The sequence below is a fragment of the Loxodonta africana genome, chromosome 24 (assembly GCF_030014295.1).
Source record: "Loxodonta africana isolate mLoxAfr1 chromosome 24, mLoxAfr1.hap2, whole genome shotgun sequence".
Classification (NCBI taxonomy): domain Eukaryota; kingdom Metazoa; phylum Chordata; class Mammalia; order Proboscidea; family Elephantidae; genus Loxodonta; species Loxodonta africana.
The window spans coordinates 63,290,587-63,318,161 of NC_087365.1; the positions used below are offsets into that span (position 1 = coordinate 63,290,587).

At 57.6% G+C, this 27,575-nt stretch overlaps 2 protein-coding genes across 8 annotated transcripts in view; one reads left to right on the plus strand and one right to left on the minus strand.

Moving 5' to 3' along the window:
* Positions 1-570: 570 nt before the first annotated feature.
* STMN3 (stathmin 3) lies at positions 571-10,018 on the minus strand. Of its 2 annotated transcripts, XM_064276355.1 has the most exons (5): positions 9,922-10,018; positions 4,299-4,394; positions 3,894-4,069; positions 2,511-2,702; positions 571-1,526 (listed from the first exon to the last, which is right to left on the minus strand). In XM_064276355.1, exons 1-5 carry the CDS (start codon positions 9,938-9,940, stop codon positions 1,467-1,469), a joined length of 543 nt encoding a protein of 180 aa, XP_064132425.1. In that variant the 5' UTR covers positions 9,941-10,018; the 3' UTR covers positions 571-1,466. The 2 variants fall into 2 exon arrangements, with proteins under 2 accessions (XP_064132425.1, XP_003421830.3); XM_003421782.4 differs by lacking the exon at positions 9,922-10,018 and having other exon boundaries at positions 4,299-5,214.
* Positions 10,019-15,444: 5,426 nt separating this feature from the next.
* The window catches only part of RTEL1 (regulator of telomere elongation helicase 1), a 31,473-nt gene continuing 19,342 nt past the window's right edge, over positions 15,445-27,575 (plus strand). For 4 of the 6 annotated variants that reach the window (XM_064276359.1, XM_064276356.1, XM_064276361.1 and 1 more), the window contains exons 1-10: positions 15,445-15,562; positions 16,283-16,540; positions 17,556-17,748; positions 18,064-18,157; positions 18,803-18,884; positions 19,057-19,117; positions 22,628-22,703; positions 23,585-23,669; positions 25,216-25,281; positions 26,219-26,372. In XM_064276359.1, the coding sequence (XP_064132429.1) occupies positions 16,439-16,540; positions 17,556-17,748; positions 18,064-18,157; positions 18,803-18,884; positions 19,057-19,117; positions 22,628-22,703; positions 23,585-23,669; positions 25,216-25,281; positions 26,219-26,372 (913 nt within the window). In that variant the 5' untranslated portion in view covers positions 15,445-15,562; positions 16,283-16,438. Of the gene's footprint in view, positions 15,563-15,591; positions 15,795-16,282; positions 16,541-17,555; positions 17,749-18,063; positions 18,158-18,802; positions 18,885-19,056; positions 19,118-22,627; positions 22,704-23,584; positions 23,670-24,828; positions 24,987-25,215; positions 25,282-26,218; positions 26,373-27,575 lie in introns of those variants that run through there. The other 2 variants (XM_064276357.1, XM_064276362.1) reach the window with 2 other exon arrangements.

Here is a 27,575-nt window from a genome sequence, read left to right on the forward strand (position 1 = left end):
GTTTCACTGTGGGGATGAGATGGGTATGCAGGACACTAGGCTTCTGTTGTGAATGGCAGCCCCGCCAGAAGACCTACTATCCTTGCTTCTGTTTCTGCGTTCCACAAAAGCCTACTCCTGGACGTCATTCCGTTTAGTCCCACTGCAGGGCGTCAGGATCAACCCTGCCCCTGGTGGGTGGAAGCCAGGGCCCTGGGGCTATAGCCAGCAGGTTTCTGGGCCGTGGGCTCTGGGTCACGTGAGAACTTGTAGCTGGTCCTCCTCACGCTTTAAACCAATTAGATGTTCCACAGGGGCCCTGCCCCAGCCGCCAGCTGTGGAGCAGGCCCACCATGGGGAAGGGGACAATGTTGCAATAGCACAAAGAACACCCCAAGTCCAGCCAGGTGATGATCCTCAAAGGCCAGCACCGAGGGAGCAGAAGGACACAGTCCAGGGGTTCTTGGCAGAAAAGGCCTGGAGCCAGGTCTTGTGCCTCCATTCCCTGCTGGAGGAGTGTGCAGCCTGGGAAATCAGGACAGACCCGGGGCAGCTGGTCCCCGGGGGTGCAGCTCTGTCCTTGACTCCCTGAGGAGGACTTCAGGCTGCCAGTCACACACCTGGCCACATCTGCCCAGAATGGGGGGAGGAGCAGAGCACCCAAAGGACAGTGGGCATCAGGAGGGTGCTGGGAGTCCTGGAGGGAGTCGAGGCTACCTCGGTCCAGGGGCACTTTGGAGGTGGACGCACTTCTGAGTGAGTGGGGCTGAGAAGGTGTCACTGCTACCCACAACTCTCTAAGCCGAAGTGGCCTGCACTGAGCCCTTGGCAGGGAATGCCCACGGCCCTGCACACAGGTGGGACACATCCTGTGCCTTCCCCATTCCAGCCCCTGTTGCATGACTGCAGGCTCCCAGGGTGCCCACCCTGGGGTAGGTGGTCTGAGGACTCCTGGGTCTCTGCACCACTTCCCTGCTATAGACCACATTAAATGGAGCCCCACCCCTCATCCCACCAATTCTGAAAGGCTTTGCCACAGGGAACCCCGGGGACCAGCCCTAGTGCTGCCCGGTATCTTCACCTGCCCCATGTGCTGTGCCCCTTCCCCACATGAAGGCACCGTTGTCTGCCTCCCAGACTGGCTCCTGTGACCAAGGTGTTGACCCTGACAAACTAACATAAGGATCCACATCTCAATGCCACCACTAGTTGGATTTATTATGGTCAAATCCACATCCACTAAGGGGCCGCCTGGCCTGGTGCCCAAACTGAGGAACCAAGTCCTCCACCCTGGGGCTCCTCCAGGGAGAGCCTGTGGTCAGCGAACAAGGACTGGACAGCTAAGACTGCAGGGAGAGAAGCATGGACCTGGGAGCAGAGAGGAGCAGGAACAGAAGGCGCATCTAGACAAGGTGGAACAAAACAACCAGAACCGGACTGTGTTCTTGTCTTGGCTCAGGACTCAGGTGCCAGGTGTAGAAAGGCCTTCAGCCAGACATCTCCTCCCGCTGCTCCTTGTTCCTGCGCACCTCAGCGGCGTGCAGCTCCTGTGGGCATTACATGAGGATGATGACGGTGGGCAATCCTGCCAACCCCAGGCCGCTCAGATACCAGCTTCCAGGACTTGACCTGGGAGGACACCTTAGCAACCAAAGCTGAGGAGCGGCGGGCAGGGGGAGGCCTGGGTCATGGCCCCAAAAGGACAGCCAGCTTCGGACTTAGTGGTGGTGTTAGGTGCTGTCGAGTCAGTTCTGACTCATAGTGACCCATGCACAACAGAACGAAACACTGCCGGTCCTGCGCCATCCTTACAATCCTTGTTATGCTTAGTAGGAAGGCAGAAGTGGTGGCCTTAGGGTGGGGGTGGCCCTCAGGCACCACTGGGGTTCTGCAAATGCCGCAGAAATTTCCTCACGGGTGCAGGCTGCCGAACTCCCTGGGGGTAACCTGGCCCCAGCCATATTCCAGAGTGGACTGAGGGGCAGCAAATGCTGCAGAGGAGGGAAGCCAGGGCTGGACCCTGGGTGGGGAGGCTGACTTGGGATCCTGTTCTTTTCTCTCCAGACATCGGAATCTACCTGCCTCACCCTGGCTGGCCCTGCAGTGGGACAGTGAGGAGTTAAAGGATGGGTGAGACTCTTGGGGTCTAAAGCAACTCCTCCCCCTCTTGTCTTGTACCGGGAGGAGCTTCAGATAACTATCCTATTTGTGAGTGTCGTGGGCACCAACTGTGGGCCGCCTCGTGGTCACACTGAGCGAAGCCTTCCCCAGGCCCTGCCAGAACTCGGCCCATACAGCCAAGCTTCACTTCCAGCACCACACCAAGCCCCAACCCCAAGCTCCCCCTTGCTTTAGCTCTGCCCACACACCAAGCTTAGCTCCGTCCTGCCCCGAGCTTCATCCCGCCCCGATCTCCATCCCCGGCATCCACACCGGGCTCCACCCCTGCACTCCTAGCCCCGCCCTAAGCTCCGCCCCAGGTCCTGTCCCCGCCAGAGCTCTGTCCCGTTCTCGAACCCCTCCCCGCGCACCTTTTCACGCAGCCGCTCGCGCAGCGCCGCCAGGTGCGCCTCGCGGATCTCCTTGCTGAGCTCCATCTTGTAGTTGAGCTTCTCCTCTGCCAGGCGGCTGAAGTTGTTGTTTTCCTCCAGTGCCTTGTGCAGTACCTCGCGCTCATGCTCACGCCGCTCTGCCAGCTGCTTCAGCACCTGCGCTTCCTGCGTCTGCTCTCGGACCAGCGGGGCAGGGCGTAAGGCTGTCACACCTACCAGGCACCCCTCCCGCCTCCCAGAACCTGCAGGCGGCAAATCCCCGACACACCTCCACCTGCTGTCTCCACCAGCCCAGATCCTCCGTGGGTGCCTTGGCCCCCAGGCGCTGCCCAGGGAACAACCCTCAATCGTCCAGGCCTGGGCTGGGACGGGTGGGAATGGAGGGGAATCCCACTTCTGCCGCTCCCTGCTCTGCCCCTCCTCTGCTCCCCGCTTAAACTCACGCTTCATGGTACCTGCCCAGTGCACCTGGTCCTGCTGCCCTGGCCTCCACCTGTGTCCACCAGACCCAAGTCCTTAAGGAGGTTGTCCTGCCGTCACCGAAGGTAACTACCTCCTCTTGGTCTGCCAGGGACTTGCCAGGCTTGGCGCTGAAAGTTCCACTGCTGGGGTCCCTGCAGTCCCAGCAAACTTGGCCTGTGCTCATGCTTTCCACCTGTCCTTGGCCCTGTAGTGCTCCCCCTCTCCCTAGGCAGGCATCCCTGCAGGAGCCGGCCTGCTTCTCTTGGCTCCAAAATCTGTGGGCCCTCTCCTCCTACATGCATGTTGAGTACAGAGTAGGTGCTCAATGCACCAGGTCTGAGTTCCCAATTAGGCCAGCTCGGCGCTGCAGGGGTCCCTGGGGAGGAAAGGAAGGGAGTCAAGCAAGAGTGGGCCTGTAGGTGCCACACTGTCCGGGCCTGGTAACCCCAGGAAGAGAGTAGAGAGACAGGATCCCAGGAGTCATTAGGCCCAGTTGTGGCCTCCACCCATGTGCCCATCCCTGCTGGTTAACGCTGCAAGGTCTGGGTCCTATGAACTGGACAAAGCCATTCTCCCTGCCTGAATGGGCAAGGGCCCACTTGTGCACTGGGATGAACCACCAAATGCCCGTCCCTCTCTGTGTTTTAGCCTCTCCTGGGGCTACCAACTGACCCCTCCCCACTACAGCCAAGGGTGGGCCCCAGAACGGTGCCTGGTCCCATCTCCCTCTACTGCCTGCTACCTTGGGGTGCTTCCTCCTCCCTGTCTTGTTCTTATCTTTTGGGAGGGGAGGTCCAAAGATTCATGAGTGCCTCCCCAGCACAGGCATCTGTACCTCTCCACCCTCGTCTGCACCCTCCACGCCCCCTGCTCACACCCCAGTGGGGAGGGATTCCCCACCTTCCTCCGCTCCTCAGCCGCCTCCAGCCGCTTCTGCAGCTCCTCCAGAGAGACATCCTTCTTCTTGGGGGGAGAGGAGAGCATGGGGCTCTCTGGGGACAGGTCGGAGGGGGACTTGAGGATGACCTCGAAACTCTGGCCAGAGGCCCGCTTGTCCAGCTGCTTCACCTCCATGTCTGCAGGGGAAACCAGATGGCTGCTCCCACAGGCACCAGGCCAGCTTACACAGGGGTCCCCGGGTCTGGGGCTCAGGACCTGCACCCTTCCCCCAGACACCTCCCTCTCCAGCAGACATCCCGGCCAGAGGGCTTCATTTGGCATGGGAGGTGGGGGGCCAAGACAGGGTAGGGGGCACGCACTGGCCGAGGCAGGGGCCACAGTCCTGGCCAGCACAGGGACACTCACCCCCATACTGGTAGATGGTGTTGGGATGCGGCTGTGAGTAGAAGCAGGAGCAGATGAGCGACAGCACAGACAGCTCCTTCATCTTCTCCTTGTAGGCTGTGGGCAGGCCAGAGGCCAGCATCAGGCCAGCATCCAGCCCCACGCCTCCAGGGCCCCACCTCCTCTCTGGCTGGACTGGTCTGATCAACCCGTTCTGCAGCTCTGCTTCTGGGGGGACTCTCTGTGCAACCTTTATCTTGTTCTTCTGTGTGTATCTGAGTCTCTCTGACTTTCCCTCCATCTCTCTCGCTCTCCTCTAACTTGCTTGCCACCCACCCTGACTGCCTGTCTTCCCTGGGTCTGTCGCCTGTGTGTTCTTCCCTGTGCTGTTTCTGTGTACTTCTCTCTCTGCCTCTGTCTCTGACTGTGATCTCTCTGTGTTTCTGACTGTCTCTTTGCTTCTCTGTCTCTTCCTCTACATCCCTCAATCTCTGACTCTGTGTCTCTGTCTCTCCATGTCCCTGACGCCAACTCTCGCTCTCGCTCTCCCTCTCCCCTTTCTCTGTCTTGGCATCTGTCCATCTCATCTTTGTACGTTGCTGTGTATTCCTTTGCTTCTTTCTGTCTGTGTTCACCCCTTTGTGTCTTTCTAACCCTATCTCTGTCTCTTTATATCTTTCTGTGCCTTGGGTATGTCTCTTTGGCTCTCTCTGGCTCTTTCCATTTCTCTTTCTCTCTGTGTATCTCTCTGTGTGTGACTCTTTTACCTCACTCTGCCTTTCCATGCGTGTCCCCCCTCCCTCTGATTGGCAGACACTCACAAGCACAGGCAGACAGGAGTGACCCAGGACACTGAGGGCTCGCGCAGCCTCTGTGGACAGCCCTTCTGAGAAATAAGACTTAGGCCCTCTTGCCCCCCGCCCCACACCGAGTTGATCCTAATGGCCATTCTGCCACCTCTCAATAAAGCCGGGCACTTGTCAGATACCCACTTGTCCCCCAGGCATTTATGGGGCTTTCTGCAGACACCCCCAAGGCCAGAGAGCAGAGCTGTTCATTCAGCACCACTGCTGCCCTCTGGCCCTCAGAGCACATGCTACCAGCAACCATGGTCACCCACAAGGGAAAAGGAGGCAAGCCTGGCCCCCATGACCCTGAGCCCTGCCAGGGGAGGGGAAGACACCCACACTCAAAATCAAAATGATTTAGCACTTTTTCATGGTGAGCAAGATCCCAAAGCAGACACTTTGTCTGGTTCATGTATCCCCAGCTGTGAGCCTGACTCTGACATCCTGCTTACCAGAGCCGGCACAGGAGCTGGGATCAGGCATAGTCATCCCAGAGGGCCTGTGTCCTTTCCACCACACCTGCATGCCCCAAAGGTGAAGGTGTGGAGGGAGAGCAAGAAGGGTCTGGGCTGCAGTAGAACAGGCCCAGGTCCCAGGAGAGGCCAGGAAGGAAGGGACTAGGCCCTCCTGCCTCGGTACTGCCAGCGCCTTTCCCACAGCCGACACCACCCCCAGCTCGGACCTCTCAAGCCATCCTTCCTAATCACACATCAAGACCCCCAGTGGGTTCACCTTACAGGCCAGGAGCCTGGGCCTGACAGTGGTGCAAAGCCTCAACTTTTCACAGGAAAGACTCTGTAGACTCCTTATGAGGGAGAGCCAGTTTGCAGACAAAGATTAGGGGGTCCCCTTCCGGTCACTGTCACCTTAGCATGGGGGAGGCAGGTAGGAGCACCTGCATGGTCAGGGGAGAAGGGGTGGTGGGCAGGTGACGGGGTCGGTGCTATCAAGCTCATGGCTCTGCCCAGGGGACAAGTATCCCTGGGGCAGGGGGACTATGTCTTACAGCTGCAAATTGGGACAGGATTCAGCCTTCCCTGTCGGGTTTCTCACAGGCTGATGGACTGTGAGGAGCTTCCCCCCGCAGAAGACCACTACTCAAGAAGCCAAGGGGCAGTGGCACCCCCCAGGAAGGATTTTGAATGAGACCCTGCTCCAACATCTGGTTGCAGGAGAGGAAGCTGGGGTAGGGTGGGCCCGCAGGTGGGGAGTGGGCAAACCTAGGAGAGGGTGAGCAACGGGGGGCCTCACATGCAGACTGTCTGAGTGGGCCAGGCCCCAAATAGCAAGCAGGAGGCTACAGGGACCTGTATGCTTGGAGTTGGGGACAGGGGTCTTAAAGGTCATGCCCTGCCCTTGGTAGCAGAGAGGACGAGGCCAAGCCCAGACCTTCCTGGGCCACCTTGCCCAGACACAGCGTTAGCCAGGGAAGTCCTCAGAGCCTCAGGCACCCCTCCCCTGCCACCTCGCCCCTCCTCTCTGTCCCCATGGACCATTCAAAGCAGCACAGGCCCCAGGGCTCTCCTCCGCCCTCCTCTTCACTGACTCCAGGAATCTGCTGAAAACAAATCTCTGCTGTCGGCTGGCTGCCTTCATCTCTCTTCCTTTTGGTGTTAAATATGCAAAACCACAGCAAGCCTTCGGGTGATTAGCTGCTACGGACGGTGTCGGAAAGGTAGGCCTGAATCAGCCACCATAGCAGGAAGGGCTCACATGGGTGGGCGCATCACTTCCATTTTCCCAACTGACCCTCAGGACCAGCCAGTGAAGGCAGTTGCCTTTGTCACTTTGTTCCTACAGGAGGAAAATGAGGCTCAGAGAGGGCGAGGGGCCCACCCAGCATCACACAGCATGCCAGGATGGAGCCAGGTCATGGGGCGGAGTGTCCAGATCTGAGAGGGTGGGGGTTCCAGAGTTGCCCACTCACCCCCTGGAAGGGCCTGGAGGCTACTGCTGATCATCCCCACTGGAAGGCCCCTCCCTCACTAGTCAGAGCTGCCTGGGACAGTGCCAGGAGCCCAGCATGGCAGAACAAACAGTACCGGCCTTCCTCTGGGTAGGAAGGATTGAAAATGTGGCCGAAGGACAATCGCGGGCACAAACCAGGCATCACTACTGCTGGGTGCTGGGGCCAGGCCCTTCCCCAAAAGAGCTCCCGTAGCCCTAAGAGCAACATCTAGGGGCACTGCTACTATCATCCCACCCAGATGGGAAAGTGGAGGCCCTGAGGGCTAACATGCGCCAGGCCACACAGCCGGACAGAGATCAGACTAACATGTGCGAAGCCACACAGCTACACAGAGGTCAGATTCAGAATCAAACAGGAGCAGAACCAGGGACAAGAGTCCACTCAGGAAGAACTCCAAGAGAGCCCAGATCTTCCTGAGGATGTCGCAAAAATGAAGCTCATTGCAATAGATGCTGCCGAGAATGGTGTAGGAAGACCGTTCAGTATACGAAGGAAAGGCAGCTAGATCGAGTTCACAATGATGAGAAATCACAGCAGATGATGGTTGTGGAAAACAAAATGAACCCCGCAGAGCAAGGTTAGTAGACGGTTGACCATGGGATGGGGAGCCTTTTCCGACCAGGCGTCTTGTCATGAAGAAACAGTCCCGGGGTCACGCAAGTTGACTGGCCACAGTTACTCTCATTACTCTCATGTAGCTGCCATTGTCTGCAACTTCTGTGGGTGGGAGAGGCTCAAGGTGGACAGAGGCTCGGACACGAGCCAGCTGGACCTGTCAGACAGCATGGATGGTCAGGTAGCCATGATGTAGCCAAGGGTCAGTCCCCCAGCGGGGCCCACGTGGCACCGTGGCCATCCGAGTGGCAGTGGCTGTCAGTGGGGCCCACGTGGCACCGTGGCCATCCGAGTGGCAGTGGCTGTTGGCGGGGCCCATGTGGCACCGTGGCCATCCGAGTGGCAGTGGCTGTCGGCGGGGCCCACGTGGCACCGTGGCCATCCGAGTGGCAGTGGCTGTCAGTGGGGGCCCCACGTGGCACCGTGGCCATCCGAGTGGCAGTGGCTATCGGCGGGGCCCACGTGGCACCGTGGCTATCCGAGTGGCTGTCGACGGGGCCCCACGTGGCTCCGTGGCCATCCGAGTGGCAGTGGCTGTGCTGACAAACCAGCAGGCTGCACTTGTGATTCCCTTTCTGCTCCCAGAGACAGCTACTAGCTTGGATTTTGTTTGGCAACCACTTTTATGTTAAAAGAAGAAAAACCACGTGTACCACCACCTGTGGATACTTGGATACCCACAAAATTCTGGGACCGAATGGGTCAGCAGTGCCGAAAGAGGTGAAGAGAAGAGGACTGGGCATCAGGGAAACCTGGAGTTGAGAGAGCCGCTGGCCCTTCTGGCCACAGAAGGTGGGCATGGCCAAGTTGCCTCACCCCCTAAATTTTCCTGGCACCTCCAGAGGGCGGGAATGATGCCTACTGAGAAAGGTTCCCCTGAAGGGGGTTATAAAGCAGAACGCTCTTATGCTTATGGAAACCCTGGTGGCATAGTGGTTAAGTGCTACAGCTGCTAACCAAAGGGTCAGCAGTTCGAATCTGCCAGGTGCTCCTTGGAAACTCTATGGGGCAGTTCTACTCTGTCCTATAGGGTCACTGTGAGTGGGAACCGACTTGACAGCACTGGGTTTGTTTTTTTGGTATTATGTTTATTCACCCATCCCCTGCCCAAGGGCCTCTGCCTAGGCAGCTCACAGGCCCACATGGTCTCAGAAAGGGCAGAGCCGCTGGGCTGCAGGTCTCATTCTGCTGGGAACTCACAGAGTGGGAGCCTGTCCCAATATCCCTGGGGTCAACAAGAGGGCGAGATAGATGAAGCCCTGAAGGACAAAACCCCCAAACAGGGTGGGCAGTGGCCTGTGACAATATGGTCAGCAACCCCTTCTGGACAGGCGGCAGGGCCTGACCGGGGGTGGGGCCTAGCAGGGCCACATGGGTGGGCGGAGCTCCCTCAGCAACAAAGCAATTACTTCAGTGGGACCCTGAGACCGGGCCCCAGGGCGGAGGAAGGCTGTTCCTGACTGCAGGGCCTCCAGCCTTGCCTTAGCCTGAACACAAAGATGACGCTGGTCTTGGGGTGGCTGGACAGGGCAGCGCGTTCCCCGGGGAAAGCGAATCCCGCGTCCTCGAGCCTGAGTCCCGGGGTAGGTGAGGGTCCGCAGTGGCGGGGGCGGGGCAGACACGGCGTGATGGGTGGGGCGGGGTGGCCCGCAGTCTGGGGGGCTGGAACTGCAGCACCCTTGCCCCACCCAAACCCCGGAGGCGCAGAGGGCCGTGGCCGTCACGCCGGCGTCGCAGAGGGTGGTCCCCGGGGCCCGCGGCGAAGCGACGCCAGGCGCGGGCACGGCCTCGCTAGAGAGGGTTAGTCCGCCCTCAGCCCGCCTGCAGCGCCCCCCCCGCCCTCAGTCCACTGCGCTCCCCACCCCCCCGGGCGCAGGGCCGCAGCTGTCCCGCAAAGGTACGGTGCCCTCAGGGTCTGCGATCCCTGGCGCTCAAGGGACCCTGCCCATACCCTACAGACGCGCTACCCACGTCCTTGGAGCCCCTCTGCGGCAGTCGCACTCAGCGACCCCCGCGGCGTTCCTCCGAGCGCGGCCCCTGCCCTCCTGCCCCGCGCGCCGCAGTCCCCACCCTGGGCGCCACGACCCTCTGCCCTGACCCCAGGCTCCTCTTCGCTGCTGTGCCTGGGGTTCGGGACAACAAAGCCGCGGGCGAGCAGCCCTGCGCCGGGCGAGGAGGACCTGGTCCGCGCAGACCCTCCCCGGGCACCTACCGGACACGGTGCTGGCCATGGTGCTGCGGGCGGGTGGTGGCTTCGGAGGCTTGGAGCCGCGCGGCTGGAGCTGCAGTGTCGGATGCTGCAGTGGGAGAAGGGCAGGAGGGAGAGGAGGCGGCGTCGCGACGCGGCAGGGGCTGCAGCCGTCAGAGGGACGGAGGGGGGAGGAGGGAGAGGAAAGGAGGCGGAGAGAGGCCAGCACGCTGAGAGCCCAGGAAGAGACACAGGGCGCTGGACTCCAAACCCCTGGAACCCAGACGCGGGGGGTGGGGGGTGGGGAGAGTCACGACCACGGATCCCCACCCCCCTAGCTTGGTTTCCTGGGGTTTGAGGGATGGTGGTGATGAGCCCCCATTCCCTGGGGTCTTGGGGGCAATGCTGCGTGCTGCTGTGGGCTGAGAAGAAAGTCTGAGGTGGAGGAGTTTTGGGTGGGGGCCATCTGGATGGGCACCAGGAGGGGGCTCTGCTCTGGGCCAGGGAAGATGTGCAGATGTTGCTGTGGCAGAGAATACAGGCGTGGAGGCTATAAGGGCTCTGGGTCAAGGTCTTTGAAGTGAGACCGACAGACGTGGGTTCAAACCTCAGCTCTACAGCTCACAGTTCTACAGCTCACTCGCTGTGCAACCGGCTAGGTCTCCGTTTCCAGGGTGCAAGAGAAGACATTGGTGCTAGTCCCCAGCTGCAGATGAGCAACTGGCCGGGGCTGAGCACGTGCCTCCCCGGGGGCAGAGGGGCAGCTCATCCAGCCCTCTCTTCTCTCCTGGGGAGACCCTCTGGGCTCAAAAAGTCCAGGCCAGAGGCGCTGGCCCTTTCCAGCAGTGACTGTCTCACCATGCTCTCAGGGATGGGAAGCCAGACAGTTGGAGCATTATTCTGTTTTAGAGATGGAGCCACCAAGGCAAAGAGGGGAAGTGCCAGCACTACAGCAATGAATAGGGCCAAGAATAAAACTCCAGGACCCTCGGGGGACTTACAGAGGGTGAGATGGGCTCAGAAAGGTAGAGGAGCAGGGAGGGACAAGAGATGAGGCCAGATAGTCCCAGCAGGGTGTATCAGGAGCACACTGTGGTTGCTGAGTTCTAAGGTGGCTCCTGAGCCCTACACACCTGGTGTACACACCTGCACAATCCTGGGACTATGAATCCGATGGATCTGACGCCCGTGGTGAGGCTACATTATGTGGCACAGTGGGCCTCAAGATGGGGAGAGTCTCTCTGGCTGTTGTAGAAGGGAAGTTAGAGAGATCCAATGAGAGGAAGGGCCTGTGCTATTGAGATGGTGGGGGCCACATGGCAGCCCCCCCCCCAGAGGAGCCCCAGGAGCTGACAGCAAGACAATGGGACCTCAATCCTACACCCACAAGGAAATGGATTCTGTCATCCACAAGTATGAGCAAGGACGTGGATTCTTCCCCAGAGGCTCTGGATGAGAACTCAGCCTGCCCACACATTGATTTTCGGCCTGTGAGTGATGCTGAGGAAGTGCCCAGCCATTTGCACACCCCGACCTGCTGTGAGCTCATATGTGGGTATTGTTTCAAGCTGCTAAGTTTGTGGTAATTTGTTACACAGCATAGAAAACTCACACACGCACGCACACACAGACACAGGTGTGGGCTGCTGCTGCACCCCCAACCTCGCCCATAGGAGCTGAGCCAGGGTGCAAATGGAGGAGAAGCACACAAATCTGCTCTCGACAGCACTGTTGACTGTAGTAGGAGCAGCCATGTCTTCCTCGAGGGGCTGTCAGTCCCTGCAGCAAAGATAGGGACTGTCTATTTCTGCAGATTCACTCCAGCTCCAGCTTCTGGCATTGAGAGGCATAACCCCTCTCCCCACACATCCGGAATCTTCTTGGGGGGGATGGGGTGGGTGTGCATAAAATAAAAAAACTATTTTTTTTCTACAGGTTTAATTAAGGGGCAGTGTTGCCTCAGAGTCACTGTAAAAATGGCACGGGGGCAGAGTCTGACCTCTTCTCTCTTCACAAGGAGCAAAGAGCATCAAGGACAGTCAAGATCAACATGCCTCCTCTCTCTGCCATCTTTACCAATTCTGACACCTCCTGCCCCCGCATGGCATTCCCTACTTCTGTGCTGGGTTAGATAGTTCATTGAAACGGCCACATAGAACTCACAGACAATAAATACTCAGGATCGCAGGGTTTGTTCAGGAAGTGTAACAGTTACAATTCAGGTTTTAGAAATGCTCAAGATAGTTCTTCCATCAAGACAGTCACTTCCCAGCTGTCCTCACAGGCACGCCTCTCTCTGGCCCTCTGCCTCTGCCCCAAGGCGCTCAACTTTCTCACTCTCTGGGCCAGGGAGCCCACTGCTTAGTCTCTCCTGCCACTGTTTCTCTGCCACTGCTTCTCACCGTCTTCAGGGTTACAGCTCCCTGTCTCTTGGGTCCAGGAGCTTCTCAGCAAAGGGGTCCCAGGTCCAAATGACACTCTCTTCTCTCCTGGCTGTTCTTCCTCGGTGGTGGTGGAAATCTTCTTTCCTGCCTCTAGGGTGGCTTATTTCAAGACCAGCAGAATGCCAAAACTGTCCAATCCCTTTGGTGGGCCACAATTACCCTATCACAGTCCCACCCAATCACTTGGGTGGGAGTTACAAGACCATAGCTAGAATGACCACACAAAAAAGTGATCCATCACAGCACACATGGTGACTTTGAACATGTCCTGTCTGAGCCCTCTGCTTCCTCAACTGGACCTAGGAAGCAGCAGCACAGGGCAGCCCCCAGCATGGTGCCAGGCACAAGGAGGGCGCATGGGAGGGGCTTACTTGGTGGGAGTGCATGGCGGGGCCTGCTAAACATCTGCCTCACTATGGTGTCAGGTCTTGAAGCAGACTTACCCTCCCACCAAGGTCTACATGAGGCATCCTCTGAGCACCTGTGTCAAAGGTGTTTTCCACAAACTGACCCTTTGTAGGTCAGGCCTCCTGAAACTAACCTTAGCCCTGCCCAGGAGGCCCCTGCATCTCTGCAGGTCACTCAGTCACTCAACACTTGTTGAGCACCTGCCTGTGATCCCACCCACATGAGGGCCTGGCCACCTGGGGAGCTGCCACTCAGGTCTCCCAGAAGGGTTTTGGGAATTGGGGGACCAGGCTGCATTCTTTGACCCACTCAGGGTGTCTGCAGGACTCGTGTCTCGGGAAAATGAGGTAGGGAAGGTAGCTCCTCTCTCCTCCAGGAACTTCCTTGCTTCTCCTGCACTCGTCCCTAGCACCTTGAGACCACACTTGCCAACCTGTGCAAAAGTGCCTGTTTCTCACAGACCTTCCGCATGTAGGGACTACCTCAGGGTGAGGACTGTGCTGGCAGGGCTATGGCCCCAGTGCCTGGTACAGCGTGAATGTGTAAGTGAGTGGATACCCTTAGCAACAGAGTGACAACATCAAGGTCATAAGCACAGGTCAGGACATGGCCAGCAAGGTACCCCCCATACCCCTGTTCCCCCTCCTAGCTGGGCAAGGGCAGGAGTCTCATCCAGAATCTAGGTTAGGGGCAATCCCCTCCCTCCAGTGCTGCCACGCTCACCTGGGGCAGGTGCAATGAAGCTGCAGGCTCTGGAGGCAGCCTCTGGGCTGGGTGGGGGTAAGGGTGGAGTCCCTGACAGGCCCAGGTCCAGGTGTGAGCTCACACAGTAACAGGTACCGAGCCCAGCTCCCATCACATACCTTCAACTGCATAGTCACGTTTACCTTTCCTGATACACCCGTGGCACTGCTGTCCCCCTTGGATAGAGTGACAAGGCCCTGTGCTCATCTCTTCCCTCCACATCACAGGTTTCCTCTGATTTCCTCACACACTGGAGGGTCCATCACCCCCCTAGGGACACCTTCCTAGTGCCCACAGATGGTACCATGTCCAGACCCAGTGCAGCACCTTCCTGGTGGGCCTTCTTTGCTGCTGTGCACCGGGTCTGGGACAGGCAATCCTGCTCTAGACCAGGTCAGGCCCCGGTCTCCCTCCATTGTGCTCAACACAGTGTGTGACACATGGTGTGTGGGGGGTAACATCAGTCTGGCTGTCCTGGTGGGGTCCCATCTACCATGGGGGCCCCCACAAAGCCTGTGAGGGCAGATGCTCCACATATTGTTATTGATGGGAATCCCTGTGGCCCACCAGGTCAGCCTCAGTTTCCCTTGCCCACACCTCTCAGGCTTAGGTCAGGAAAATGGTGTTGGTGTGCTGCAATGCACAGGTGTTGTGTAGGCCAATTTATGGTCCCTGAGGTGTAGTGGAGCTGGCAGGCCTTCCCTATACCTGGGCACCTCAGCATCGACTCAGGAGCTTGGGGCTCAGCGCTGGTCTCAGCCCAGGAGGTCCCAAGACTCTGGGTTGTGGCCTCCCCTTTCTTGGGCTTCTGGGTGGATAAAAACAGCTGCTCTCAGGAGAAGGAGGTACAGCAGCGGAAGGGTGAACTCCTGGCTCCACAACGCGCTAGTTGCTGGCTCTAGGCAGTCTACTGACTGCTCTGTGCTTCTCCTCACTGTAAAGTGCAGATAAAAGCGGAGCTTATCTCAGAGGTGGTGAAACCAGTGCCTGGTGTGCACTCAGTGAGTGTTGGCTGGGTGCCACTACCTTCTTCAAATTCCCTCTGAGATTCTGAGATATACACCCTGCAGTCCGTTTGCTGGGGCTGGCATGGGGTAGATGTGTTGCGAGCCAGAGGTGTCCCCAAGCGCATTCTTTCACACATCAGCACAGACACACATAGCTTAAAGGGGAAATCTGTGGAAGGTCTCAGGACCTAGCATAGCTCCCATCAGAGCTCTGAACCCATGGTTTCTGCTGGCCCTGGCCCTCACAGCAGACCCACAGAACTGTGCATCCCCTCTCCCCTGCGGGTCCCTCCTGGGAACTCAGAGGGGCCACCCTGACCAGTGGGTTCCAAAACCAAACCCAAACCCGTTGCCGTCGAGTCGATTCCGACTCATACCGACCCTATAGGACAGTGTAGAACTGCCCCATAGAGTTTCCAAGGAGCGCCTGGCGGATTTGAACTGCCGACCTTTAGGTTAGCAGCCATAGCACTTAACCACTATGTCACCAGGGTTTCCGACCAGTGGGTCGCTGATCAGAAAATCGGCTGGACGGGGACAGGGGCTGGTGAGGTGCTTGGGAGCCCAGTCAGGGGAACCAGGCAGCCATTTGTAGGTTTTAAGAAGGAGGGTGACTGGCTCAGACTTGAGCTTTGCAAAGATGTCTGTGGGTGTTGTGAGAAGAGGGGAGACCAGGGGAACCCATTAGGAGGCTTGAGCAGTTGACCCGCAACACGGTGCTCGATCTAGGTACGTGGTCGTGGGATGGTGGCCCTGCTGGGGGACGACATCGAGGGAGGAGACGTATGTGCTGTAATCCACAGGCGCTGTGCAGGCCAGCTACCCATGTCCGCCCACGCGCAAGGGAGGTGCTTCGGAATAGGTACGCACCGACCTGGACGAGGCTCGCAGCAGAGAGAAAAGCGGACACTTTGGCGTAGGGAGCGGTTCCCGCCGGGAGCGCCGCGCCGCGGACCGGAAGTAGGCCCGGAAGTGCATCGCTCCGTAGCGGCCCGCCTCAGCCCGCGAAGTCCGAAACGGCTGGTAACGGAGGCCCGGGTGGCGGCGCTTGGCCCGGAGTCGGTGCGTTCCTGGGACCCCCGATCCTGGAGCCTACCCGCGGGGACGCCGGACCTGGTTCTTTCAGCCAGGCAGCTCGTGGGCGGGTCGCGGTTTCCGAAACGCAGCTCCCAGCGGCCTCTCGCCGCCGCGGGCCGGCCGTTCGGCCGCAGTGAGCACCGGGACCGGTAGTCCCTGCGCTGGGCGCCGCCTTTCCATGTGGCCAGGGCCCCGGAAGGAGTGACTGTCACTCAGTGTGAGCGTCTGGTCTTCCCAGTTTTCAGACGGAACTGAGGTCTAGAGATGTGGAGTGACTTGCCCAGGGTTGTAGAGATTTGAACCCAGCTCATAGCCACGCATGCTCTTTCGCTACACCTGGTTGTCCAGGTGGGAGGGTTGGGGAATGAGGGCCTGGGGGCTGGAGGCAGGAGGCTCTGACATTCCACGCTGCCCCCAGGGGCACTGCTGGGACCTCAGCCTCCAGCTCACTGCGGTAGAGCTTGTGTAACTGTGCCCTGCTAAGGCTCATGACTTCAGGAGCCTGGCTGCCTTTCCTAGGGTAGGATGGAGTTGTGTGGGACAGAGAACAAGGCAGGGCAAACCCACTGAGTGTCTTCACCTGTCCGAGCTCCCTCTAACAGGCCTGCCTTCTGACCTTCAGGGGGAAGGACTTCCTGAAATGACTGGTTAAGCAGCTTGTTGTTTTAGAAAGGCTGCTTACGAGCATCCATGTCTGTGCCACAGGGCTTCCAGTGGAGAGCAACATTCTGCGCCTCCTCCACCCCAGCATCGCCTGCCTGGAGTGGCTGAGACCTGAGATGTTTGTAGGAAGTTTTGTCTCTCAGACGTGAACAGCCTGCCTTTCAGCCCACCTGTGACCCCTCCTGAGGAACGGCCAGCATGCCCAAGGTCACCCTGAACGGTGTGACGGTGGATTTCCCATTCCAGCCATACAGATGCCAGCAGGAATACATGGCCAAGGTCCTGGAGTGTCTGCAAAAGGTAAAGCTGCAGGCCCTGAGGGGCTTGTGCATGGGGGAATGAGTCTGCATCCAGTCTGCCTCACAGGGGCCTATGTGCACCCACCTCCCAGGCATTCAGACCCTTCCTCTTATGCAAGGGGAGTGCTCTGGCCTGGGATGGGGTTGTAAATAGGACTTATGTTTTAGTTGGGTTGGAGAGACAGTAAACAAGTAAATGGAAAGGGGATTTTGATGGTAACGGATACTCTGAAGGGAAAAGGAGGGGGTGGGTTGGGGCTTGGGCTTCCGAGAGGGGCATATTTGAGCTGAGGCCAAACAATGAGCAGGAGCCGCTGTGGAGACATCTGGAGGAAGGTTCCATGCAGAGAGGACAGCTGGTGCCTTGCCTTCATGTAGTTGGCCTTAAACCTCTTGGGGTGTGGAGGGAGGGGATGGGGGCAGTTGTGCTTCCTACAGTTTCTTAACGTGTCCTCTTATACCTGCTCAGTTCCCCAGCCCTGGGCTCTGCAGCTGTGGCTGATGGGCTCCTGTGGCCTGTGTTCACTCAGCCTCCTCCATCAAAGAGGCTGGAGCCCACGACCGTGGCAGTCGGGGGGAGGGCACAGCTTTTGCATAATCTGTCTGGTGCCTCCCAGGCTTCCAGTTTGGGCTGTCCTCTGAGAGTTTGTATGTAGGCCATCCGGTTCCTTTCAGCTGGCACTGCTTAAAAACCTAAACCTGGAATTGAAGAACAATGTCCTGTTTTGAGACTTGGCACCTCATTATTCATCTCAGTATTTATTATCAGGCTGAAAAATAGTGGCACACTTGGGTAATGCTTTGCAAGTTGTTTGCTGACAAGGGCTGAATTAACTTACCCTCGATCCCATGGGGCTTTTCTACCTGATGTGGGTGGGCTATGCATCTGAGCAGAGTCAAAGTCTGAGCTACACGTCTTGTCACAGGGGCTCCTCTCAGGGTGGGATGTGTGACCTGCAGGCCCTCTTTGACCTGGACTCTTGCTTCCCTGAAACCCCTGTCCCATCCCTGCTCAGAAAGTGAATGGCATCCTGGAGAGCCCCACTGGCACAGGGAAGACACTTTGTCTCCTCTGCACCACACTGGCCTGGCGAGAACACCTTCGAGACACCATCTCTGCCCGCAAGATTGCTGAGCGGGCACAAGGGGAGCTGTTCCTCAACCAGTCCTTGTCATCCTGGGGGAGTGCCACTTCTGGAGACACCCCAGGTGACGCTCCTTTCTGGCGGTCTCTGGACTTAAGATGGGGATGGTGAAGGAAGGGGTCGCCCAGGGCAGGCGGAACCCACCTGGGTGTCAACAGCCCCTCTAGCAGAACACCTTGAGTTTCTTCCACCCTAATGGCATCGGAGGGCCAGTGCAGACACCCACCTGCCCCGTGTCTGTCAGCAGGTGTCTGGGTGTAAGCATCTCAGAAGTCAGTGGCCACCTGCATTTGGCAAACGCACCAGGGTGCTGTGTCAGGGTCATGAGGTTGCAGCGCTGACTGAGCACACTCTCTTGTGCGTTTTCACACCTTGGCAGCTTGCTACGTGGACATCCCAAAGATCATTTATGCCTCCAGGACCCACTCGCAGCTCACACAGGTCATTGGCGAGCTTCGGAACACCTCCTACCGGTGGGTCTGGTGACCAGTCACTCCTGTCTCTGAGCGATTGGGTGAATGACCCAACACGGTGTCTGCCACCTGTAGCAGTTGCTATACAAGGGGTAGACCTTGTCATTCCTAGGCCAGCCCCGTGGAGAGCAGTGGTCTGATGTGGTGCTAGGGGAGGGAGAGTGCAGTATCTCCCACTCACACCACTTGTGAGGAATCAGCTTTAGTTTTACAGACTGATCTTGGGTTCATGTCCTTACCTGGGTGTCCCGAGCTCCTTGTAGCCCTGCTGTGTCTACTGTGATGTGGGTCAGGCCTGGCCTCTGAACCCTCGGGGCACCTCCGGGGGGAGCTGTGGATGTAGTGGTGGGAAAAGGGCTGGCGCCCCGCCTGCCCTCCTGGTGATTGACTCTGAGGGCTGCGGTTCCTGGAGGAGGCCTGTCTCCTTGCCCACCCTGGCAGTGAGTTAGCAGCCACTGCAGCAGAGAAAGCCCTCTCTCTAGTCACACTACTCCTTCAGCTGCCCTGTCTGTAAAAGTTAAACTTCATGTGTACTGCTCGGGGTCCCCATGCAGCCCACACTGTGAGACCGTGCTGTGGAAGCCTGGTATCTGGCACTCCCAGGCAGCTCCCCTTCCGTTTCACCCCATGCTTCTCTCTCATCAGGCCCCGGATGTGTGTGCTGGGCTCCCGGGAGCAGCTGTGCATTCACCCTGAAGTGAAGAAGCAAGAGAGCAACCACATGCAGGTGGGCTTCAGGGCTGCCGTCCTTGTCCTCAAGGGGTTGCTCAGGCTCCTCCCATGCTGTCTGCTGGGCTGGGCTAGGGGTAAAGTGGGGAATGGGCTGACCTCCGCCTGCTGGGCTGCACTGCCCTTTCCTGGCCATGGCTTCCCCCAGTACTCGAGTCCTTCCCTTCCAGATCCATCTGTGCCGCAGGAAGGTGGCGAGCCGCTCCTGCCATTTCTACAACAACATAGAAGGTAAGAGGGCTCGTTGGGGCTACCCCTGCGGCCAGCACAGCAGCAGCTTGGGAGGTGGAGTGTGCGGCTTCCTGAGCCAAGGCTAGTGGCCTCACTGTCCTGCTGGGTCTTGCCCCTGGGGCTGCCAGTGGGCGCTGCTCAGCTCAGCTGGGTGGGCTGGGGCCGAGCGGCTGCCCGTCTGCTGAGTGGGGCACTAATGAGAGCATGTGCAGAGAGTTTCTGCCACAGGCCCAAAGCGGCCATCCTGGGAAAGGCCTCCGGGCAGGATGGCCCTCACTGGCACCTACGAACTTGGATTTCGGGAGCGTTCTCACATTCCCTGGTAAGAGTGGTGCACTGTGTCCAAGATGTGCAAACAAGGTGGTTGATATAAACTCCGCCTTCCTTCTGGAGTGGGATGTCAGTGTGTGCCAGGTCAAGGTGCCTGTGACCAGCCCCCAGTAGCAACTCTGGGTCTCTAACGAGCTTCCCAGTGGACAGCATGCCCCACGTGTTGTCACACTTGTTGCTGGGAGTTAAGCGCATCCGGTGGAACTCCATGGGTAGTGGACGCTGGAAGCTCGTGCCTGGTCTTCCCTTTGCTGATTGCAGTGCGTCCTTTCAATGTAGCCAGTGTACGCTGAGTCCTGTGAATCCTGGCAAATCATCTAACCTGGGGTGGGGTGGTCTGGGGGCCCCAGGACAGGTTGCTGTGGTGCTGTGGGAGCAAGTCCAGAGTGATAGCACCCACCATGGGTTTGGCTCGGTGTGTATAACCAGCTGCCTGTAGGGGCCCATCTTCCCTCTTCTTTGGTGCCAACCTTCTCCAGCTCAGCGTGGGGAGGTGCTCAGCGTGGGGCTGGCACAGGCCTGCATGGCTGTCCCAGGGTCTCCCACTGCCTGGCAGTGACAGCAGAGCTAGCCTTCTGTGATGTGGGCCTGAGGGGGTTCCGTGTCTGCGTCAGGGCCCCGTGTCTTGTGGGACTCAGACTTGTATGGGTCGGAGTGCCCTCTGTGCTTTCTGCCTCCAGAACTGGGGGCTGCCAACCTGAGAGCGAGGGGGCTCAGGTGATGCTGCCTGGAAGCTCTGAGGTGTGCTCCTGCAGGTCCCATGTGCCTGGAGGTCCCCTGTGCCTGGAGATTCCATGTGCCTGGAGGTCCCCTGCACCTGGAGGCCTGGCCACGTGTCCTCTGGCTGGGCCATCTGCTCAACAGATGCTTGCTGAGGGCCCACAGGTGCAGGTCTGTGCTGGTGCAGAGCCCCTCCTAGGAGCCTGCCAGCCCTCAGGCATCCCTGTGCCCTGCAGGGGCAGACAAGGCAGCATTGCCTCACAACTGGCTCAGGACCCAGGCCTCCCTAGACACAGAGGTAGGGACCATGGGGCCGGCATTGCCCCATAGCCTACTGGGAAGCACATTCCTCCCTACTGTTTTGTTGGGTGGGGTCTTGGTCAGGTGGCACTGAAGATTCCTTGGCAGTCCAGCCTGCCAGGCAGTTGTCGTCAAGGAGCAAGCCCTGCACCAGGACAGCCGTCTGCTTCTGTGGCCCCCTGGCAGCTGACCCAGTGGCAGGCAGGGCCACTGTTGGACCCCACTCAGTGGCCAAGTCGGAGTATCTCTGCCTTATCACCTGTGTTGAGCCTGAGATGTTCTCTCTCTCTTGCCTCTGCCACTCGCTTGCACAGCCCTGGACATCGCGCTTGTGTGATAGAGGGAAACTGAGCCTGCTTCTGTCCATGGTTTTGGCAAAGGGGGTCAAGGGGAAGGTACCCCATAGACAGTGTGTCCAGGGGGCCTTGAGCCACCCCAGCCCTCACTGCAGTGACCTTGAGCAAGGAGTGGCCAAGCAGCTGGGAGAAGAGGTGCAGGTGCAGGCTGGAGACGGGCTTGTGGCAGACCCCTGGGTTCCAGACCTCATCACAGTCCCCACACCCCAGGCCTCCATCTCTCCCTACCCAGGCTACATCCTGGAAGCCACAGACCCATCTGTAGACCACCCACTCTGCTCAGACTTCTTTTGCTGCCCATCTGCTGGGAGGGGTGGGGGCTCCTTGGGGCTCCCTTCCTCATTGATCCTTGCGTCTCAGCAGCCTCCACTCCCAGCAACAGGAAGTGGGGGGTGGGAAGTGGGCAGAGACCCCAGGATAGGGCGTGCCCTTGAAGAGAGAGAGACAGTGGTGAAACCTGCCCGACTGGGCCCTGAGGGGGCCTGAGGGTGGGGGTGTACAAGGGCCTGGGAGATAGGAGTTGCAAGCAAGGGCCTTCTATGCAGGCTTGAGGCCTTCCAAAACCCCTTTTCACCCCCCTCCTTGGTGCTGCTGCTCCTCACTGCCCCCCTTACCCTTCTCACTCTTCTCTGCTCGCCCCCCACCCCATGTCCTCCTCCTCGCCCTTCAGCCCTCTGCCCAGCTAGGTGTGTGGCTCTCCAGCATGCCATTGGCCCGTGGTTGCTATGGTGCAGCTGAAGATGGCCTGTCCTCCTCCCGTCCCCCGCATTCCCCCCAGGCATACTGGCTCTAGCAGCAGGGTCAGGCTGTGGTGGGGCATTGCTGGGACTCCAGGCATACTGGCTCTAGCAGCAGGGTCAGGCTGTGGTGGGGCATTGCTGGGACTGCAGGCTGAGTGCAGCCTGGGCTCAGCGTGGGGCCGTGCCTTAGTCCTGCGCCTGGGCCCTCCCCAGTGTGGCTTCCCCTGCACCTTAAAACAGACTCTGGTCCTGCCTGCTGGAGTAGCTGTGTCTTAAGCAGCCCCCAGCTTTGGTGGCTTTCTTTCCTTTTCTCCTTTTTAAGTTATGAAACTAATGGTTGCCCAGAATTAAAAAGTATAAGCGGTTCCGAGGTATATGTGGGGCCAGGAAGAGGCAGGACAGCCTCTTCCTCCTGGAGGCAGTGAGGGTCCCAGTCCCGGTTCTTGGAGGCTGCACTGAGCTGGCTTGGCTTTAGAGGAATCTGGGTGTGTTTTAGATGACGGGGAAGCTGAGAGAGAAGGGAGAGAGGGGCTGACTCCCTGCCAGCCTGCTGTAGGAGATGTGGCCACGGCCGCTGAGGCCTGGAAGCAGCAGGGTGTGTGGGTCACCGCCTGAGCATCTGAAGGTGGCAGTGGCAGGCTGGGGGCTGCCCACCCACCCCATCCCCCCATCCCAAGAGGGCTGGGTGAGGTGGTCGCTCCTATACTGTCCAGGACTGTCTCAGTGGAAGGAGATGGGTGGCCCTGGGAAGAGGATGTCCTGGTCCCTCATTGCCGGGTTGGGGTCTGTTACTGACGCTCACCTTCAGTCGTGGGTGCCCATCCTGGATACAGGGCAGACTCCTGGGGCCTTTGTGTGCTGGCTCTGCCTAGGTCCAGACCACAGGGCAGTCATTTTCCTCTGGTCTTGTCCACAGCTGGCTGGACATGCCACTCCTGCCCTGAGGGAAAGGTCTTGGGGTGGCCATACTCAGTGCTTGCCACGGAGGAGCCCTTCCGTCCTGGTGACCCCCTCAGGGTGAGGGGAGCCCCAAGTGTATGTTGACTCTTACCCTGTATCCCCAGAGAAAAGTCTGGAAGAGGTGCTGGTCACCCCCATCCTGGACATCGAGGACCTGGTCAAGAGTGGGAGCAGGCACAAGTATGGATGCTGCTGGACCCTGAGACCCTCCCCTACCCCCCTGCTATGTGGGGGCCTTATGGGCTGGCTGGGCTTGGGTCACCCCACCTTTCATGGTGGATTTTCTCCTGGGTGTGCTGAGGCTCGGGGGGACTGTCTTTTCTTTCCTTTTTCCCCTTTTATTAAAGTATGATTCTGTTAACTGCTCACTATAAAAAAATGTAAGTGATTCTGAGATATAGAAATAAAAATGGGATTCCCCCCTTCCTGGCCCTCAGCCCCACCCCCCAGGCAGCCACAGTCACTTGTGGGATGGGTCCTTATACAGAGGGTGGGGCCTCTGTACGGGGGTGGGTCCTAGAAGAAACACGAGTTTTGTTTCAGCGCAAGGCGGTGGTGTGCTTCTTGCTCTACAACTTGCATTTTTCCTGTCCCCCTTGGAGCTTTAGCCTGGCCTGGTTCTCTAAGGACAGTCAGTCAGTGACCTTTTTTGTAACTTTGGGAATTCAACTTGTGATAAGAAAGACTTTCTTATCTCAAAGGGAAGAATTTATGCATCTTTTCTAGTGCTTTTTTTCTGATTAGCTAATATATCTAGAAGTAGGTTGAGTTTTTTGTTTTTGTAGATTTCAGAAATAGGTGACACATACACATGGTTGAACATTCAAGAGGTATGACCCCCACTCTGTCCCCCAGCCCCCCCCACCAGGCCCATGGTTGCAGGGTGGCCTTTTGACTGTGGATGGGCGACCGAGCCACATTGAGGCAGCTGATTCGTCATGACCTTACCCCTGGCATGCCTGGCCTGTCTCACTCCGCTTGCCCCGTGGCCTGTGGGCACCTGAGGCAGCGGTTCCTGTGTGTGGCCTTAACATACCTTATGTCTCTGCCCTCATCCCCAGGGTTTGCCCATATTACCTTTCTCGGAACCTGAAGCAGCAAGCCGACATTATCTTTATGCCGTATAATTACTTGTTGGACCCCAAGGTAAGGGATCAGCCTGTATGTGATGAGTTCTGCCATCACGGGAGGTGTTCCTGGGCTCAGGAGGCCTTGGAGCCTCTGCCTGGCTCAGGGTGAGCAGGGGCTTGGAGCTGGCTGCACAGCTGTGGACAGCCGGGTCATTGTGTGAGCTCTCAGTGTGGGCAGGCCGTGGGGGCGAGGATTCTGGTGGGACAGCAGGCAGTAATCAAGAAGCACAGAAGTCAATGAAAGAGAATGGAGCAGAGCCGGCCAGGGGGTGGGCCTCTGTGGGGAGGACACTCTAGGAGGGGTCTTGGAGCTTGGAATGGCAGAGCAGCTGTCTGGGACAGTGGTGGCACGCACCGGAGCAGGGGGGTGCCTGACCATTTGAAGAGTCAGAAAGGAGGTGGGAAGCCTGGTGCAGAGTGGACAGGAGGAGAGTGGGGGAGTGAGGGCAGAGGGCTAGATAGTGGCCACAGCCAGTGAGGGCAGCCATGGCGATGGAGAGCGGTGGTCAAACTCAGGCCGTAGAGTAACAGGGTTCACTGGTGCTTTTAACCCAGATGCCCATGAGAACCTGAGAGAGGTTCAGAAACACCCAAGCCTGGCCCTGCCCAGAACAGTTACACTGTAGAGTCTGTGAGCTGCTTCTAAAGTTGATGTGGAAATGCAAAAAGTGTAGAAGCCAAGGCTATTTTGAAAGAGCCACGTTGAAGGGCTCCCCCCCAAATCCATGGCTCTTTGTGGGGCAACAGCCATCAGGATGGTGGGGTCCCAGCGGGGGCTATGCAGCATCCATCTAACCCATACATGCATGGTGAGTGGCTTTTGAAAGACATGCCACTGTCATTTTGTGGGGCAAGGTGAGTCTTAAAAAAAATGGTGCTGGCACAGCTGGATATCCATTTGGAAAAACGAATCTCAGACCTTACTCACTCTCTGTAGATCTAAAAGCTGAAACTGTAGAAAACATAGGGGAACCTTTGCAACCTTGGGATGGGCAAAGATTTCTTAGCTAGGACCCTAAAGGCACTAACCATAAGGAAAAAAAATTGATAAATTGGGCTTGATTAAAATTTAAAACTTGCCTTTTTGAGAGTTAGGAAAATGAAGAAAATTAGAAGAAGAGTTGCAGGAAGGCAAGAAGTGCCCCTGGTACATTTGTCTTTCAAAGGACAGGTACCTGGGATATGTGAAGTGCTTGTACACTGTGGCTAATGCCACTTACGCCTGGGGAAAGAGCTGAGCCACCAGTCCCAGGAAACACGGATTACAGCCACAGGGAGCTAGCCATCTATGCCTGTCTGCTTGGCTGCCTTAGAAAGACCTAGATGCCAGGTGGTGAGCGAGGGTGTGGAGCAGCTGAGAGTGTCGGCGGTGCCTGAGTTCCCACTCCCCCAGCTGGCCTCCTGTGTGTGTGTGTGTGTGTGTGTATGTCTCGGTTTCCCTCTCTCCCTCGTCCTGTGAGGGGGCCTGTTACCTCAGTTTCCCTTCAGTCTCCTGCTCCCTCCCAGGACGGGGTGGTGCCTCTGCCTATCGGGCTTCAGCTCCTTCCTTCCTCTCCATGTAGAGCCGCAGGGCACACAGCATTGACCTAAAGGGGACGGTGGTGATCTTTGACGAAGCTCACAATGTGGTGAGTCCAGCCCCTCCTCCTCAGCTTCTTTGTGAGGGTTTGCCCGACCTTTCTGGAAGATCCTTGTCCAGGCCCTGAGGCCCTGGGCTGTAGGGACACAGGGACCTGAGGACCTTTGTTGTCCTGCCTTTTATCCCATAAGATGGTCTCCATCTCATGACTGCTTCCTCCTGTGCCCGAGGTCCACGTGCTGGCCCCGTTTCCACACAAAAGCCACTGAACAGACCCTTTTCCTTTGGGCTGGTGGGTTCCACCCTGGTCTTGACCCCATCATAGGGTGCTGACAGGCCCAGCTTTCCTCCTGTGGTTCCAGCAGCATCCCATCTCCTGTCTGTCCTCTGGCAACCCACTGACAAAGGCAGCTTCTAGGTGCCGGCCTGCCGCCTGCCCTGGCCTGGCTGCAATAGGTTCCTCTCCTCGGGCTGGATGGGCCTGGGGAGGGTTCTTCCTCACCACGCATACACCCTCCAGCCCTCCAGCTCCTGTGATGGAGGAGCTGGAGGAAGGGCCTGGGGGGCTCAGGGCTCTCTGCCACAGGGCTGGCGGCCTGGGATGGGTGGCCATTGATGGCGGTGGCTCCTGCTGTTCCAGCCCATGTTGCCGTGGAGGATGATGGGCCCCACGTTCCAGGTCTTTTGATTTTTGAGAGAAGCCAGAAATCTAGATTTTAACGGGAAATTTCCAATTATGAAATGTTGACAACTCAGAATAATTTTTAAACACTGATGTTGGTCTGACAGAGCATGTTTCCTGGGCCAAAGGCAGCAAGGCCCACAGCTGGCTAGTGAGTGCCACTGGCTTTAGAAGCTGTCAGGATGCAGCTCTGGGGATGGACAGGCTCTCAGCTTTCTTTTTTGGCCGCGTGCATGCCCCTGCTTCTGGAATCTATGTACCTGCTCCTGTCTGTGCTATGACACGGGTGTCTCTGGGCTCTCAGGAGAAGATGTGTGAGGAATCAGCATCCTTTGACCTGACCCCCCATGACTTGGCTTCTGGACTGGACGTCATAGACCAGGTTCTGGAGGACCAGACCAAGGCTGCAAAGCAGCGCGAGCTCTACCTGGAGCCTGACGTGGGCCTGGCTGGCTCGGGTGAGTTCACTGCCATGGAGAGGGCCCACAGATCAGGGAGGGGCTGTTGTCCCATTATTCCAGCACTTTCCAGAGGCCTTTACTCCTTTCTCACCTGGTTGGCACCCAGCTGGTATCGATTTGCCCTCTACTTTTTAAAACTGAAACATGAAGCATGTTAATCTTGAAGGTATTTTATAAATAGCTACGAGTCTGTTGTTTATCCATAACTTTCTGTTTTCACGGATTCTTTTCCATCGTTGTCTGTAGGTGTGTTTTAGCAGTGGAAATTATGGTACTGGTAGAAACCTTTCCATGGGTGTGGGTTAATCTCTGTGTCTTCTGTGTGGTCTTTGTAATGGCTAACAAGAGGCTCATGATTGCTCAACCGTAACATTTGTCCGTGGGAGTTTCAACTTCAGTTGTTGCAAGTTTTTCACGTTGATAGATAAAGCTGTGTGGACACCTTCAGATGGCCACCTGTTTTCTTCTGCTGGATCATTCACTGGGATGTGTGACCGCCAGGGCGTGAACAGCATCAGCTTCCCTCATTGCCTTCACGCATCACAGCCACTCTCCACCCAGCTGTCCCAGGCGGCTGCTCCTGCTGCTGCGTGGTGTCCTGACCACCTTGGGTGCATCCACTGCCTGTGTGTGTGGACAGAGCTTGTAGGCTTGGTGTTTGTCTGCTTAGCATAGTGCCTCTGAGAGGTTCTGTTTCAGGCTTTCTTAACATTCTTAAAACTCCAGACCTGTGTTCGTGTGGGCTATATCGATAGTTACTGTGTTAGACATGAAAAGAATTATAAAAGATTTGGAAGTGAGTATGGCGAGAATTTGTCTGGCTTACTTTGGACACATCATCAGGAGGGACCAGTTGTTGAAGAAGGACACGGAGCTTGGTAAAGTAGGGGGCCAGCGAAAAAGAGGGGGATCCTTGGAGAAGGCATCATGCTCAGTATAGTAGGGGGCCAGTGAAAAAGAGGGAGACCCTCGGTGAGATGGACTGGACACAGTGGCTGCAACAATGGACTCAAACACAGCCATGATTGTAAGAATGGTGCAGGACTAGGCGGCGTTTTTTCTGTTGGACGGAAGATCACTGTTTTAGTTCCCTAATGCTGCTATGACAAAAAAACCACGAGTGGGTGGCTTTAACAAACATTGATTTTCTCACGGTTGAGGAGGATAGAAGTCTGAATTCAGGGTGCTGGCTCTAGGGGA